Consider the following 18,534-nt stretch of genomic DNA (forward strand, 5'->3'; position numbering starts at 1 on the left):
ATTTGATTCCTATTCGAGCATGGAGCTTCGAGTCGACTATTCGTGAATCACTGATTTTGTAGCATATGAGTAGAAGGATCTCGAATTGTCAAAAACGTACGTCAAACTTACTTGTTATGCGACAACGAAGTAATAGATTCTAGATCAGGGGTTCTCAACCTGGGGGGCGTGAAACGCCTGAAGGGGGGCGCGAAGAAGCGGTCACCTGGAAAATTTTTTCGCGTTTCGCGCGATTTACCTCCAATGCACGCGTGTTTCTCTCTATATAGACCCAATGTCATATATTTTTATTCTCTCATCAACATTCATAACCGTCCATACCATCAAACAATCTGTTGGGGTTGCTAGCATCCCAGTTAGATTTTGTGATATGACGATAAGGGGGCGCGAAATTTTTTACTATCAAAAAGAGGGGCGTGTCCAAAAAGGTTGAGAACCACTGTTCTAGATAAACCTATTTACATAAATTGTATCACATTCACTGACAGTAATGGTTCATTGCAATTTGCAACATGAGACTTTGCTAAGGGTTGTTCACTACTGTACTGCTCACTAAACATCCTTAAAAATAAAAGCATTTCCTGTTCAATTTATACAGCCAATGGTTCTAATTAGTACACATTCAAGTGTATAGTTCAAAATTCAAAGCAATTTCACGTGTTCCGGACTTAACCCGCGGGCTTTAAAATGCCAGGTGTGCCCTACGCTAATCTGCTAACCTACCGGTCGATAACCAATGATCTAGTTAGTTTAGGGTTGCCATACGTCCGGAATTTCCCAGACATGTCTGGAATTTCACTGTTTAAACAGCGTCCGGGAGGGGTTTCTAAAATATGCCTAAATGTCCGGAATTCTGAAGGCTTGACGTAGGCTCATTATCTTTTCGTAAATCCACATATTAGCATTATTTTTGGGAAGATTGATGATACATGAATTTTTTCTTCGCGCTGCGCGTGATTTACTATCACATATTTTGATTTTAATATGGGGACTACCAGTGTTGGGATGACTCGAGTCATGACTTGACTCGAGTCAGACTCGAGTCACCTTTTTCGTATGACTTGACTTGACTCGAGTCACTTTGCTCAAATGACTTGACTTGACTTGATTCGGCGTATCAGAAACGTGGATTGACTCGTGACTCGAAGCAAAATTCACGAGTCAATTTCAAGTCATCGAGCAATCGATGTCGATAAAAATCACTGTGTCAAGCAATCGGATTGTTCGCGAAACGCTGGTTTAACCTGTGAGAGCAACCATGCCGACCAATCATTCAATGATCGTGCGTTTTACTGAGCCTCCAGTGTTCTGGCACAAATAAATTGATCGCTAACGAAGTGATCGAAGCTTACAACTTAAGCTGTCGTAAACTAGTACGTAACGTAATTTAATAGCGAAATGTCCAACACTGTTCTGTGTTATTACCCGAGCCAAACCTCGTGTTTTATTGAAATTGAATTCAAAGATAGTTTACCGACAAGATAGCGTCATGGTGAAGCGTCCGGCTTCTTGATCGGTAGGTCGTGGTTTCGATCCTCGGCCGGGTCAGATAGCATGGAGGGGTGGTGCATGACTTAGAAAGTCGTAAAGGCTATATCTGCACTTCCTTGTCCAGCGGCATATGCACATCATGCACTCATGGTATGCATATGCACAGATCGTGTGTATGTGTATCATGAGTCGGTGTACGTGCCGCAAGAAAACATCAAGGACAAAAATAAACTACGTCCTTACGCCCTATAGTCCCCAACCATTGCCGCAGGCTCGAATTGTATCATATCAATTTCTAAATGGGTAATGTATTGCATCTTATCAATCCGTTTCTCCATCCTATTTGGCTACTATAACTATACACTGAGGCTATGCAATTACTTAGGTAATTTAGCATTTCTATGTATATGTGAGTGATATAGCGCCTTCTTGCGTGTATATTTAACTTTTCATTCGTGCATCGGTTCAGAATAAATGGCCACTCAATCTGTATTTCAGACAGCTAGCAAAATGCAATGGCGTAAGCATGCCTCGTACTTTGAAAATGCAACTTGACTTGAAATGTGACTTGACTCGTGACTTGACTTGACTTGACTTGACTCGACTTGACTCGAGTCACCTCCAAAAATCGAGTGACTTGACTTGACTCGAGTCACCTTCGAAAATCGATTGACTTGACTTGACTCGAGTCAAAATGTGCAATGACTCGAAATGACTCGTGACTCGAAGGTAGTGACTTGATCCCAACACTGGGGACCACCACCCTGGCAAAAACTATAATAAAAATAAATTAAAATAACTTCATTTACTAAAATAAGCCTAATTGTAATCGCAATTATAGGAGAACGGTATATTCCTAAAGACGGTTAAGGCCGTTCAAATGCTTTATTCAAAGATAGTGGTTCTAAATGTGGAGGTCTTTTGCCATTACTTTGGGGTTCGCGAAAATGTTGAACGCAATTAGCTTCCAAAATAGCACATGAGTAAGTCCGGGCAAAGGCGCTGACTTCTTTTAGTAATCAGCTCGTCAAATGTTGCTCTGGGCCACGAAACATTTTCAAATTTGCATGCCACCGATAATCATATGTTTACATATGTTTAATGGTTGTATGATAGTCATTCAACCGACAGGGTGGCATATAATTTTCGAAGAAAATTGGTAATACTGCCGGAGTCGGATTCGGAGTCGGTATGTTGAAGTACTTAGGAGTCGGAGTCGGAATCGGTGGTAAAATTTACCGACTCCACGGCCCTGATTAGAACGTATAGTTTTGATCAGTAGTTCGTTACCTTTTCCCTCCAGCTCCCCTTTTCATAAATTGCCTAGAACTGTCACTCCAAATGGGAAGGAAGTCTCGAAGTCAGGTCGGTCTTTTCGGGTTGGGACTACACTATTGGAATTATTTTGCGCATGAAACGCGCTGGGGGATCATTCGACCAATTTCCGATATAACATTTGTTTGTGCTATATTCGGGATCAAATTAAGTTTGTTATCCCGACCATCAGGTACGGGCTTATGCCATCTGATTCCTGTCCGATGTACTCAGCCCTAATTCACCTCTGGGATTGGCATTGCGGGTTAGTTGTTTATATTGCGTTTTTTCATAAACTTTGTGTGAATAGTAAATACACTGAGGGGCATTTGGGGTAATTCTATGCTCACATTGAATGTAGTACTGCACCCAGTTATTAACTTTAATATGAATGCATACCAAACAAACTTGTATTTTAGTGAAAATATATTTATCAATCCACATCTACTTTGCGCGAATAGCGAAGTGAATTCCTGGCTTTACTCAAGTTTTGGGAAATTAAATTATTGTTGGTACTCCGTGTAAGCACTCCCGACATTACTCAGTATCTCTGTCTCTGTCATTGGAAGAAAATAATACCTCTACTTGACTGTAAAACTGTAAATAGAGAAGTAGGTAAATCACTAAAATTTACGAAGTAGAAGTAGCGGAAATTTGATTGACTTGGGTATGTACTGAAAGTAGAGGAAAACTACTTGAGTACTTAAAAAAAGTAACAGTACTTAATTACTAACCACCTCTGCGTATACTATCCTAAGAAGGTGCAAATATGAGCAGAACTAGTTTCATACTCAACGGTTCTGCCATGAAAAAAATCGTCAAAAAATACTATCACACCTAAAGAGGCTTGCAATTCTTAGGCCAAACTCAACTATGATAATTACAATATTTTTTGATTGTGGCAATCTCCACCAGTTGTGAACCACTTATTCAGATCATGTAGGAATGTGATAGAAAATCACGATTTAAAATAAATAAGCCGATTAATTCGGTGCCCTTCCTGAAACTTCATCATTGCCGTGATTACATTAAATACATTTATACCGAAGCATGTCGTAGTTTAAGTCGTGACATGTTAGGAAATATTCACCCGGACAGATTCGAGGATTGCAGTTCTCTAATTGCTCTGAATCGCCAACGCATGTTCCCTGAACGCTGCAGCTCCTTGTTCTTTTTACTTCTTTTCCATTGCATGACGCGGTGCAACTTATCCAAGTTGACCAACTTCCCCAGATACCTGTCATGAAATTTATATTTGCAGTTGTGACATTCAATAGGTCATTTTCAGGATTCTCTCAACATTAGGGGATATTATTTCAATCCAAACGTGTGTTCAAACCTCAAGTGCTACATATTGTTTGAACGAGAACAAATTAATATTTTTGAAAAATCCGTGGTAGGAAATCAATCCATGGAGAGCGTGATACATTCAGGTATATCGTGGTCTGTGAAGTACTGCTATGCCCGAAAATGTTGTAAAAGTTCCGGACGTCGAATGACGCGTTATAGCTCTTATGTTATTAACTTGGTGTGGAATTCTATCGTCCTTATCCCTTTGAGGTCGATGATATATTCTGGACCCCTAGGTGAAGGGACTTGCTTTTGGTAAATTTTGAATATGCCTGTTTCTGCTAGAATGCTGTTGCACTGGATTGGACGTGAATTTGTGCGATGCCTTCAATCAATAGCATTTTTACAATCCGCCGTATTGCCCTGTGGCTGATACATGAGAAAGAGCCAAGTATTTCCCTGCCGATACCTAGAGAGCTGCGACCACTACACATCTATGATATCCACATTGCAGAATATTTCGTCGCTGTATTTGACATATCCAGAACATTGCAAACGTGTTGAACTCACGGAAATAACGCTTCGCTAAGTCTATATCTATAATAATAAATGACTAGCATACTCTGGAGTAGTCGAAAATCTCCAAAATAGTGAGTTGTTGCTCTCCTGGTCGTCTAAATATGAACAAAAGTGAATTGTTTCGACTTGCAGTGGCGCTGCTAGTCACATATGAATTGTCCGTGATCATGATCTTACCCCTACAACAATGTGCAATTAGTTCTTGAATGAAATCGACAATCACAGCCAAACATTTCTTACGGAAATCTTTAGAAACTGAAAGGCATATATTCCACAACTGCACAACCATACACGAACTGTTGGTGCATTTGTGGTGCACTTACCGCACGCTATCCCTAAAGAATCGAATATCGTGTGTTCATCTTTCGTCTGTGTGTCACTGCGGCAAAATAATTGCTACAGAAAAGAGTCGATCATTGCTAATCAGGGTGCATACAAGTTTCTAGTTTTGGAGGTAATTGATACGTGCGCGATGAAATTTGCTGTATATAAGAAGGATATCGAGGTTCCATATCAGATACATAATGTGTATTCCGAGCACAAGACTTCGTCATGCCCAGACTACATGGTCTTTTGAAAATAGTTTGGCTACTTTGTACGGACTTCTAAATATGAATCCTGAAAAAAAAGTATTTTGTTTAAAACATGTTTCAGACATTCGTACCTAAAACATGTAATACACAAATGCGTTTAAGGCACATTTTAATGCAGCAACCTGTATGTCTCATATTTGATATCTTGATTTGAGCGGCATGTAATTTAAATTATCTAGGCTTCTACAAAAGCAAACATTCTTGAGTCTTGTGTCGTGTAAGGTGTGTGAAATTCGCATTGTGCTAAACTCGTTAAGAATTATCCTACATGCCAAGTGTTTTTATGTGTTGAAGAAAATAATAGCGAATTGTAGCTCTTCAATAACCAACTATGGTTTGCTGCAGTGTCGTGAGGCACTGGCAAATACACTTAGGCTACACAAAAGCTACTACATTTCCACAATTGAAAGTAGTTATGGATTGGAAACAGTTACATCAGAGCAGTGTATTTCCTCTGCACTACTGGTTGGCAGTCACAACTTCATAGTTCATATTACACCGTCGGTTTGCTACGTCGATAGAGCATTGTTTCACTGCACTGCGAATGACGGATAACAATGGTAAACTCAATTCCTATTGACTTTTATCATACAATTGATTTCGACTAAATTCTTGGCGCTGGATTTGTTACTGACTTCCTTTTTTCTCCATCACGTCAAGTTTTTGGGTTAGCCTCCCACCACATTGTCCCACAACCCACATAAAAGTACTACATATAATTTTTTGTGTTTATTGTATAAAACGTTTCAAAAATCACAAACAGTTGAAAGTAAATCTATAGACTATAACTAAACATTTGAACTGCAATATTTGGTTGATTTAAACTGATATTGTTTCTGCCGGACAACTAAAGTGCGAGTTTTGGGATTCAAATTTACGCTAATAACTCATAATTTTGTGGTTTGTCTAAACTGCCGAAAGTAGCCCTACGATGAAAACGCCGTTTGTCATGATCGAGAGTGGGATATCTTCTCTCCCTTGTCAAGTAATCTTTTCTCCTTTCGCAAGGACGCTAAAAGTTCCTACTATTTCTCTTCCAAGACCCAAAGCCTATGTCAGATCATTTAACTTATTTTGATTCGATGGACTACTGTACGTTCTAAATCATCTTCGATTTCAAAATATTTACCCTGCGGCCCGCTATCTTCTTCTTGATTCGAATTATCAAGAGTATAGAAGTTTCAAGTTACACTGGATAAGCTGTATGGGGCATTGGACCTATAGTTGAGAGCAGACATGGGGTAATCGCGATTAGTAATCGTAATTGATCACTTCGATTGCAGCTTTTCAAGTATTCGTAATCGCTATCGATTACATTCGAAAAAAATCCAAAGTAACCGTAATCGTAATCGACTATTTCTCATATCTAATCAATTTATATGTGAAATTACGGTTACTTTTTATTTGTACGAGGACTATGACATGAACGAAACAATGAACATTCTTGAACACTACACTGTAAACGAAAATGGTGTTTCCGCAATTTACTCCCTAGCGTAGGGCGTATTACAAGTCATCACACCTTTGGGTACTGAATTTGTTATTTACACCCATGCTAGTGAGTGTGAATAAGCCTAATACACCCATACCACGCCATACCATCAAATACACACCCCAATCATTGACATTTGTGATGCGCCGTATCAGGGACGCTACATAAGAAAGGGTACAAGGTTACGTCACGGAGAAATCATTGGATCAGGCGAAAGGAGGCCTAAATAGGAGCAAAATCTCCCAAACAAAAAAGGGCTGCAGCATTTTTCTGCACCTTCCTGGTTACTTTCTTATCTAGAATGTTGTTAATCAATATTTGGTAGATTTTTGGATTGCACAGTAAGCCAGCCTAACCGGCAATAGTCATACAGCTTTCGGATCGTATCGATGGTTCGATCTATTAAGATGAATCTAGTACGGCAAGACTTCTTCAGCTTATGATGATATAATCTGCAGCTTTATACCGCTATCAAATCCATATTTCCGATATATCAATTATATAGCATACAAATATGTCAGAGATCCTTAACTTCGTTATCCCGGAATATTGTTATCGAATCATTTAGTCAATTGTTACATCATAATGGATCATAAAAACCGTCGTCACCAGAACAGCTGCTGCACTATAGTTTCGGTACACCTATGTTTCGTTATATGCCGACTTTCCGCGCTTACGAGACCAGACTGGCTATCGAGTGACCGAGTGACTGGATTAGTTGTCGTGAATCGGTAAAAAAAAGCCTCTTTCGAGAATGGAAATATCTGGATGGTGAGTTATACTTCGTAACGGTACTATAAAGAACTGTACTGTAAAGAACAGGCCTGGGCAAAGTGCGGCCCGCCGAGCGATTCTGTGCGGCCCGCGAAAGGTTGCTTGAAATTTAAACTATCAAACCTACTTTTTAATGTTGTTGCGTGTACTAAAACCATACGATGTATAAACTGAACCGGAAATTCGTTTACTATCAAGCCTGTTTATTAACATACCCTGAGTACGCAGCCTATACGTACCTCACATGCACTGTTGAAAATGTTCTATGCCAAATTACTGGTCCGATCCTGGCAGCAGTTTTACGACTCTGAGACCGTTAAATTTGAATTACTAACTTAACGGGCATTTACCGTTAATATAACTGACGGGACAAATTTACCGGTATAATTTTGGTAAATGTACGAATATTTCTAAGAGTGTGCCTAATCCAGATTCAAAGTAAAGTCAATGTAGCAAATTATGCCGTTAGAATTAAAGTCATAAAAAGTCACCAAACCTTCTTTGTTGCCATTGTCACATTACGCACTACACGATATGTGTTTCCAATTGTTACGTGATGTATTTCAAAATCCATAATTCGTGAAACAAGTGAATCAGTGTCCATTATTTTTATGAATATATTTCCACCCATAAAGGATGTCAAAAAAAGAAAGCCGAAAGTTGAAATTCAAAGATGGTTGATAACTATAACCTTGGCTAAACAACGCGGCCATTTTGGCATGCTGCACACTTCTCGGCAACCAGCCACCAAGACAATAAGCTATATATTATCCTCAGGGCTGTAACTCCCGCACCCCAAACCCCCCAATCGGGTGGCGAGCTCGACGGGCGCCCAATATTATTTCGTGATAGAACATAAATTATAGGGTATTTTTTTGAAAATTTATGCAACTTCAATAAATATTTTCTCGCCTTCGCCCGATTTAGATATCAATGGTTTTTAGAATTGGGCATTTGGGCGTTAGCCATTACAGCGGCACGACGCACCAAGATAAATGAACTTTAGGCCAACACGGGATTCCGAAAAGGCACTGCAATTGCAACTGCTGATCAAATTAACTAAGTAAAGGGAAAAAAAGCGCGACAGCGAGAAAACCTTGGCCGAAAACGACTGCCCTTATGTTGACCGAAAACCACGAAGTCCAATTGTCCATAAGCAATATTTGCCAGTGAATAAATATAAATCGGGAATCGGGTGCGTCTTTTTAGTTTGGTACGCTGTGGCTATTTCAATATCTTTTCACATAGCAGACGGGAGGTCACGAAATAACAACATGTAACGAAGTAATTATATCAACAGGCCCTCTCATATATTTCCAAGACAGTAGCTCACTCAGCTCCAGCTCCAGCTCCAGCTCCAGTAAAACTGAGTAGGCCACTACGTGGGCTGAGAGAGGTTAAAAATATAGGCATATATTTGCAATTACCTATATTATTGACCGATTGAATCATGAATCATGAAAAAATTCCGCGATTGGGACATAAAAGTTGCCATTTAGGGTACACATGACAGCTCGTGCATCGTGCATCTCGATGGGGGCTGGTCTGGGGGCGAAGCCACCAGGAGCTTGGTTTAGAACTCTATGGAGGGCTCAAGACCAACGTTTGGGGGGATGACGACGGGTTGTCTTGGCCATTCCAAATACATTTTAATTTATTCATAGAGAAACGCGGATAGGGGTTTAAAGAGAGTTCAAAATGTATTATGTTTAACATTGTTTCTAAATATGACGGGAATTTAACCGTCACTTTCTCATTCCCCAATCATCCACTGAGCACCAATTCGTGCAATTCACTGCTTCCAATTTGGAAATAAAATCAATACGCTGGATATTCTAAAATTTTTGATTCGGCCCGCCAACATATTTCTGCTTCTCATTTGGCCCGCGGGGAAAAATAATTGCCCACCCTTGGTAAAGAATATTCGCTCCACTGGGTTTCCGGTACAGATCCGATTCCTTGTACTCAGTGTTGCAGTTGGACTGTACGGAATTATATGTACCAAGTAGAAACTTTTAACGTAGGCTACCGGTAGTGTCCATACATTGAATTTACATATATTGCTGTCCCACCAGTACCGATACCAATATCCAAGACACAGTAACTTAATGGATCCAATGGACAATTACTGTTGACAGGTGCAGCATCAACTATGGTTATAAATAGAGCCCGACCGATTATCGGCTCGCCGATAATATCGAGTCGATATCACGCTTGGAGAGAAATATCGGTATCGGCCATTGAAGGTAAAAAAATATCGGCCATTTTCGTGACGTCACAACATGGTGGCAGGGAGACAGAGAAGTCGATAGAAGACGTGAGGACGGTAAATTATAAAAATAAATGGCCAAGCTGCATATAGTGCATACTGCATACAGGGCAGTAGGCGTGCCTATCTGAAAAATATTATAGATAACTAACCACCGTTATGCCCCACTGACTTCGTGGGAATCCCCCTGCAGTAATCGATCACCAACGACAGAGAGCAGCTGGATGGATAGTTGTCTGCAGAAGATTTCAATCAGTAAGAGAAATGAGAACTTCAATCATGCTGGACTGACCCTCGTAATGACAGAGAAAAGCGTCGCGTCGAAACATATCTCGGTTCGGTACCAACAGAGCTAATTATTCCAGTAATGTATGAAGTCGTCTGACTGAGGCCTGCGGGGCCACCATGATAGGAAATATGCAAGCATGAGGGCAAGAAAATCAAGCAAACGTGGAGTAAAACCAATAATTGATACCAAAATTTTTGATTCCATGATGACATTGGCCAATTCTGACACAAGAGCGTAAAATGTTGATTGTTGAAATGCTGGTCATGGTCAAGGCCCAAGGGTCCGAATGGGTGGAGCAGTTGCAGACTTGGACAATTTGAGTTGTTTTGCACATTCTCTTCAGCTATTTGTTAATGATTTGCTGAAGGCTCCAGGTGCATTGCCAGAAGAATATCAATATTAATATCAATATACGGTGAAACCATTGAAGGAAAGATCCCCTGCAAGGGAGCGGTGGAACCGAAATGAAGAAAGATATCCAATTCTTGCTGTGCCACTAACTATGGTACCAAGTGAAAGACTGCTCAATGTGTTTAGTACTATATACATCATCTATGGAAGACCACAGAAGTTCACTCCGAGAAATTGTGCTTCGTGAACTGTAATCTGCAATTGCTGGATTGGTGCTTTTGATATATTTTTATAGTTCCTGGATCATTTATTTCATGTTCAAGCATATCAATGGATGTAAAGTTGTTGAAAGAAATACTCTGATGTGTTAAATATGGACCTTGAGGTAGATTCCATATCTTTTGAATATCGGCTGAATATATCGGTGTTATCGGTGGAGGTACTGGATATCGGTCTTATCGGTATCGGCTCAGAAATCCAATATCGGTCGGGCTCTAGTTATAAACTAATTTGGGTTTGAGCAACATTGTTTGTAATGCATTGTCGAATGTCGAGTGAAATGCAGCCTACGATATAATAGAAATAACAGATTGATTTTAACAGTACAGTGGCTAATATTTACGAGTACCAAAACTATACCCTCCCTAAGTCATATTATTTCATGAACGAAGACTGAGGTTGCGATGTTATATTGTCACTCCGGGATCTTAGAAACTCCGATAGGATACCATGTAGCATATCATTGAATACATGCAGCAGAAGTCTACTCAGTAGACTACCAACGTTCATGACAAGAACATTTACCTTTAGTACTAACCGACCTGCAGTATTGTCGCAAATCGCAATGACGTATCACTGTCAATGAACTAATTTATATAAATAAATGAGCGCTATTGTTATCATTTCTTCTTCGTCTCATAAACGATACGTACTTGGCAGAGATGAGCATGGATTAGGATTAGGTTTTGAAAAAACAGGATTTGTGAAATTTTGTCGGATTTGGATTGGATTTGGATTAGACATTTTTTTCAGAACGGATCAGGATTTGGATTGGATTGACCTATTTTCTGGGAGATTGAAATGTCGTGTGGCGAATGGCGACAAACTTTATTCAGATCAGTTACTAATGTACTTAAGGTCACTAAGTTATCTTGAATCAAGTGAATCGTTGATTGTGAAAGAAAATTTTCGAATTGCTCCATTGCATAAATTAGTATTTTTTCTGAATTTCCAGTTGGAATCGGATTAGGATTGGACATGGACTTGAATATGTAAAAGTTATGGATTAGGATTTGGATTTGGATTTGAAGGTTAGGATTTGGATTGGATTAGGACATAGAAATTTCAAATCCGCTCCTCTCTGGTACTTGGACACTTCAAGACCCTCTCTCTATTATGACGTCAATGGTACTCGAATAAACGCAATCGAATCGCGTAGCCACACACCATTTTACCACCATAACCAAACATCCATATGCATTCTGTTACTGCATTATGTGATTGCGTACGTCGTTTTGGATCAGGATCGTAACAGCACTTCGTCAGCCCCCCTCCCCGTTGGTATGCCCCCCAGGTTGATATACCCAGGTTGACCACCCTCAGGCTATACGCTTTTCGGCGGTACTTCTCATCTATTTGGGTGTCCGTTTAGTGCAGGGGTGGACAAAGGCCCGCGGGCCGCATGCGGCCTTCCACACCGTTCTGTGCGGCCCGCGAGAGTCTGAAGAAACTTAATAAAAATATTGATAAAATGCGTACTAAAAATCGAGTTAATGCTGGGACTTGATTAAACTTTGTCCTATTATATTTCACAATGATAATTCTAAGGCAGTGGTTCTCAAACTGGGGGCGCACTCCCCTTGGTGGCGTGAAAGTATCTGAAGGAGGGCGCGAAGCTGAGCTCAACTGGCAATTTTTTCGCGCTCCGCGCGATAAACATCCCATTCATTGTTATTGCTCTGCATTTAATCTGAATTTCATATTTAAAAATCTCTCATCCACAGTCGTAACCTTTCATACCATATAACCTAAGACTTGACTTGACTCGAGTCACTTTGGAAAAATGACTTGACTTGACTTGACTCGGAGATTCCAAAATGTGCATTGACTCGTGACTCGGAGTAAAATTTACGAGTCAATTTCAAGTCATGAAGTAAACGCTGTCGGATAAATCACTGTATTCTGTGTATGTTCAGATTGTTCTAGATACGCCGTCGTCACTTGTGAGAGCAACCAGTCATTCACTTATTCTCGTTACACTGATCCTTCATTGATACATCACACATAAATTGACCGCAAACCAAACGATCACAGCTTACGCTGTCGAAGTAATAGTAGAAGAGTAATATAAATAGCAATGTGTCTCTGTCTTTTTTAGACGGCTCAATGCTTACGTTGCGCAGTGCTCACATTTACTAACCCTCTTGTATGATTTAAATCGAACTAATATAGTTTGTGCGTTTATATTCTCAGGGATGTGTAGACGGATAGTGTAGGTGATTGTACTATATGAATTTGTTTCAACTTCTCGAAGCTTGGCATTAGGTGCCATATTTTGGCTGATAATAACTGATTGTATTATGTAGCTGTACAGTTACTCCCGTATTTTATTAGCAAATCTACGTATGCGTGAGGGATACAACGTCTATGTTTGCATGTATATTAAACTAGATATTCGTTATTTGATTCAAGATAAATGATCAATTAATCTGTCTTTCACACAGCTAGCAAAATGTAATGACTTTGAGTCATCACTCGCACTTCCGAAATTCAATTTGACTTGAATTGTGACGTGACTCGTGACTTGACTTGACTTGACTCGAGTCACCGCCAAAAAACGAGTGACTTGACTTGACTCGAGTCACCTTTGAAAATCGATTGACTTGACTTGACTCAAGTCAAAATCTGCAATGACTCGAGATGACTCGTGACTCGAAGGTAGTGACTTGATCCCAACACTGCACTGTTCTAAGGTAAATACTTCCTATCTTATTTTTTATGTTTAATTTCTGGTGCGACAGCCCGACCTCAAGGCCCACGCAGTTTAAAAGGTTTCAACTGGTTAACATCACAGAAATCCTAAACGAGATTGACATAATCCGGATCACTAGTGTGATTACAGATTGGCCACTCCAGTTTTAATTACTTCTATGATGTGCTCATAAAAAACGTTTCGCGCGTGTCTTAGGTAGATTCGTTCTCTGTATGCGTAGAATTAGGGTAATTTTATTTTATCTACACACAGTATAGAAGCTTGTTTGAAGCTAAGATGGTTATGATGTTGACAGCATTGAGTGTCCTGGAACTGATCCAAAAGTGGAATTAGTAAATTTATGAACAGATCGCTGCTCACAGATTTAAATTTCAATCCTGTTCTATGAATCGGGACAACCGACTTTCATCTCTATGGTTTTGACAAATTGGTGATTGAGGTCGACCAGCCTACGAACTCTCGCCACTGCTTCTGACGCGTGTACGATATCATCAAAGCAATTTTTGGATTGTTTTAAATAAGCATATATATATTATCTCCTTGTCCTTACTATATAATCAAATACCAATATTGCGTTGTGGCTTATAGTCCTAATTTTATATGGTGCGGCTCGCGAATTGATTCAGTTGTTGAATGCGGCCCGTGAGCTCAAATGTTTGCCCACCCCTGGTTTAGTGAGTGAGCTTGTGTCGCCTAAACTCAATTCATGATTGAATCGGTCCATATGGCCGGGAGTTGCATACATATTGCCATCAATTCTTATCCTCTCTCTGCTCACGTAATCAGATTTACCGTTAGAGCTGAGTGAGATGTGTTGGACCCCTACCTTATTATATAGGGGGCCTACCTTTTCCAACGCATCTCACTCAGCTCTATCGGCAAATATGATTACGTGAGCAGAGAGAGGATCAAAATTTATAGCAATATAACGGCCATATTGACCGATTCAATCATGAAATATAGAAATTTTCGCTTTTCGCGCGTTTAGGCGACAGAAACATCCTCGGACGTACCCGTTGATATAACGACTTCGTTTCATGATGCTATTTCGTGACCACCTATCTGCTATGTGAAAAGATATTGAAATCGCCAAAACGTACTAAACTAAAAGATGTACACGATTTTAAATTGATATTTCTTTACTGGTAAACAATGTTCCCTGCGGGATGGCATTTGTCTGGTGCGGGGCTCAGATCACCAGGACAGGAATATTCGGCGCCAGTCATTTAGGCGCATATGGACTATTAAATATATATGTAATTATGTATTTATATCGAAATTTTCGGTCAGTACAAGGGCAGTCCTTTTCGGCCAAGGTCTTCTCGCTGCTGATCGTTCTGGCACACTTCTCGGAATCGCATGTTACATGGCTTATAACTTCATATGTATTGATGCGTCGTGGCGCGGTGATGGCCGACGCCCAAGTGCCTATTTCTATAAATCATGCGTATGTTTTGTCGGAGGAAGGGTACCCAATAATTAATAAACTTGGCAACAGTAAATCGCGCGCAGAGTGAAAAATTTTTTGAAAATGTGCAGAAAATCCGAAAAAATAGTCTATGATTTATGTTAATTCACGAAGTAATTTTGGGGCCCTTCGAGCTCGGGTCCCCCCTATTGGATGGCTTGGGGTGCGGCAGTTACTATCCTGTTTTTGATATCATCGACTGGCGCCAAAATATTTCAACCCGTGTTATTCGTGGCTATCTTTCTCACAACTTCATGTTTTGATTGCAAAACTGCGAAAGCACGAGCGAATTCAGAACGTAGCAGTCATGAGGAATAAATTAGTGTTAGCACAAATTTTTGTGTTATGTTCATTTACTGTCGTATGGAGGGGGAATCGAGGCCCCCGAAACGAATTTTAAAAGGTTGGGATCCACCAATCTAACAACAGTCTGTATTTACAGCTAGGTATTTGGAAGGCATCATTTTATATTAAGATATCGCGCATGCACTATTGTTTCAAAGTGTTTCCATAACAACATGACAGAAGTCAAGATGCGTATATAGCGAAGAGAGTGATTGCTATAACACGTACTAGGGCAGTGGTTCGCAACCTTTTTTAGACACGCCCCCCCCTCCTTCTTTATACCAGTGAAAACTTTCTCGCCCCCTTTATCGTCATATCACAAAATCCAATCGGGATGCTAGCAATCCCAACAGATTGCTTGATGGCATGGAAGGTTATGACTGTTGATGAGAGAATTAAAAAATATGAAATTCGGTCTGTATACAGAGAAACACGCGTGACTTGGAGAGCCTAAATCGAAAAATATATTCAGTTGACCGCTTCTTCGCGTCCGCCTCCCAGGTTGAGAACAACTGTCCTAGCGGAGAAACGTATGTCGTCATCCAGACTACGTGAGAACGAGAGTAAAACCAATAAACAGCTGACTCGACGTCGGTCTAGGTTGTCAATCCCTGTGCTATTCAGCCTGAGTGGAAACCAGCTTATACACGGATTTTTCTATTTCCTATTTTCATATATACAATAATATTGTAATTTGCCTCAGCGACAGAAGAATGCACATACCTTTAACTCCGCACATTACCGGACACATATCCCGAATATACGGAATGAAGCAACAGCCACGGTAAACATCACAAGACCAGTTTAGTTCTCTGACTTCTTTTGACACCACTGAAATGGAGATGTAACAATCACATTGAATATTTCACTTCTTATACGTATCATGGTAGTAACAGTGAATCGTACTGATGATAATGTAGCAAGACAAGTCTGGTTAATATCGTATGAATATACCTTGAAAATATATAACACATTGCTGTTAAAAATATTATTTGCAACTATGTTTGCTTGTTAACGAAGGTCAAAATATGAACATCTTAAGTTCCTTTATAAGAGAGAATATATACTCTACTGCACAACATGTGGTATATTTTTATAATATAATTTCAATATCTGTTCATCTACCAGTAAAATCCACTTCGGACATTGTCCGACTTCTTGATCGTTAGGTCATGGGTTCAATCGCCGGTCGGGTCAAACCAAATATCTTATTATAAAAACTCATATCCTTGACTTCCCCGCTTGAAGCTCAGCATTCCTGAGAGACCATGGAGGAGTGGTGTAAGACTCACAAAGTCCACCATGCTATTTATGCACCTTTCTCATTCACCGGCATATGTACGTCATACACTCATGGTATGCGTAATCATAGATCGTGTGTATCCTACTGTTGTATATCATGAGTCGGTGTAGGACTATATTTCCCAAAACATGAGGGGTAAAATTATCAGGCAATATAATTTTGGACATAGCGTAAAGTTTCGAATCCTTGAAACAACAGTCCATCCGTGCGAGGACGAAGTATTGGTGCGAATACCATACATAATAATAAAATTATTAGTTTTCACCGGCAAAATTTATCGTCAGCTTTTGATAGAGGATAGAATCTTGTGTATCTGCATATTAACAGGCTTCGGTGGGTAGTGTAAAGATTTACAGAACCATATCAATTTGTTTCAACCACTCGAGGCTTTGTATTCAATCCTCTATTTCACCTCACATTGTATTAGCAGTTCTACGCATGCGTGAGCGCTACAACGCCCTATTTTGTGTATATTCAACTTTATATTCGTTATTTGATTCAAGATAATGGCCAACAAATCTGTCTTTCACACAGCTAGAAAAATGTAATACTTGGAGTCATCATTCATATCTCGAAAATTCAATTTGACTTGAATTGTGACTTGACTCGTGACTTGACTTGACTTGACTTGACTTGACTCGACTTGACTCGAGTCACCTCCAAAACACGAGTGACTTTACTTGAGTAACCTGTGAAAATCCATCGACTTGAATTGACTCAAGTCAAAATGCGCAATGACTCGAGATAACTCGTGACTCGAAGGTATAGTGATTTGATCCCAACACTGCTCGATACTATAGTACAGTGGTTCCCAACCTTTTTCGACTCATCGCCCCCTTTTCAAGCTCAACGCCGATCATCGCCCCCCAAATTTTGTGAACCGAAAAATCGGTATACAAACTGTAATCACCGGCGGGTTGATTTTAAAAAAGTCAACTTTTCGGCTCGATGTCAAATTTTACACTTTTGCAACTGAATTTTCGTGGGTTGACTAAAAAAAAGGTCATTTCTCCGACTTGACTCCAATATAGCCGTGTTAACGCGTCATCGCCCCCTATCGCCCCCTTCGCTATTTTCGCCCCCCCCCCCCGCGTTGCCCCATTTCTCCATTTTCGCCCCCCTACCGCCCCCTTCGTCCTTTTCGCCCCCCTAGACCGCCTAATCGCCCACGTTAGGAACCACTGCTATAGTACAATAGTAGAGTTCTATAGAACGTTAGTATACATTTGATATAACTGTCAATACCTCTACGACTTTTATAGTCGTCATACCATATTCCTGTCTAGTCGCATTGAATACTATTTGTGAAATTACTTCCGCATACATAACGTCAGCATGCTTCTACCTATTTGAAATATAGGAAATATATACTCACTCTTTTCCGACCACGCTATCCATGTTGCAATTGCTGATGAAGCGAAAATGCAACATAAAACCGCGGTGAATACAAAATTCATGTTTTTTATGAAGTGGAATGTTTGAATTTCAAAACACCTAGAGAGATATATTGCATTGTTAGATAAATATTCTTGAAAGGCCAAATGATTTATTGCATGAGTGAATGGCTATTTATTGCTTTGCTAATAATAGGTTTTCAGCCATACATCGACAATGTGAAACTACGACCTTCGGCAGGGATAATTCTCCCTGGAAAAGGTATCAGAGTTGCGATATAGCACATGATACAGAAGTATATATATGTATCTGTAACAACTAATCTCGAAATAATTTATCACCACGAAAGACTCCTCAGTGCACTTCATTGCGTCGCTTACGTGCAATGCTATCTTTATTCGCTGCGAAACGGAATATATAGGCGAATCTACCATTTCCCAATCTCTCTTTCCAAGATAAGAAGTAGCGCTTCGATCTTTGATACTTATAATACTGAAGGAAGGTATTCCACAAATTTCTCAGGGCACTGTCTTCCAAGAAGCTGCAACATTATTTTGATTTTATATGTTTGTCCATTTTTCATGGTTTT

General features: G+C 39.9%; 1 protein-coding gene across 1 annotated transcript in view; it reads right to left on the reverse strand.

Annotated features, from left to right (window-relative positions):
- The window catches only part of LOC145442869 (uncharacterized), a 28,897-nt gene extending 10,857 nt beyond the window's left edge, over nt 1-18,040 (reverse strand). Inside the window, exons 1-3 of the mRNA XM_080320902.1 lie at nt 17,926-18,040; nt 15,971-16,078; nt 3,896-4,042 (exon numbers count right to left, since the gene is read on the reverse strand). Coding sequence (XP_080177028.1) covers nt 3,896-4,042; nt 15,971-16,078; nt 17,926-18,007 — 337 coding nt within the window. The 5' untranslated portion in view covers nt 18,008-18,040. The remainder of the gene's footprint in view (nt 1-3,895; nt 4,043-15,970; nt 16,079-17,925) is intronic.
- Nucleotides 18,041-18,534: the final 494 nt, after the last annotated feature.

Source organism: Botryllus schlosseri, chromosome 7 (assembly GCF_051294905.1).
Source record: "Botryllus schlosseri isolate E-star chromosome 7, Bs_hap1, whole genome shotgun sequence".
NCBI classification, from domain to species: domain Eukaryota; kingdom Metazoa; phylum Chordata; class Ascidiacea; order Stolidobranchia; family Styelidae; genus Botryllus; species Botryllus schlosseri.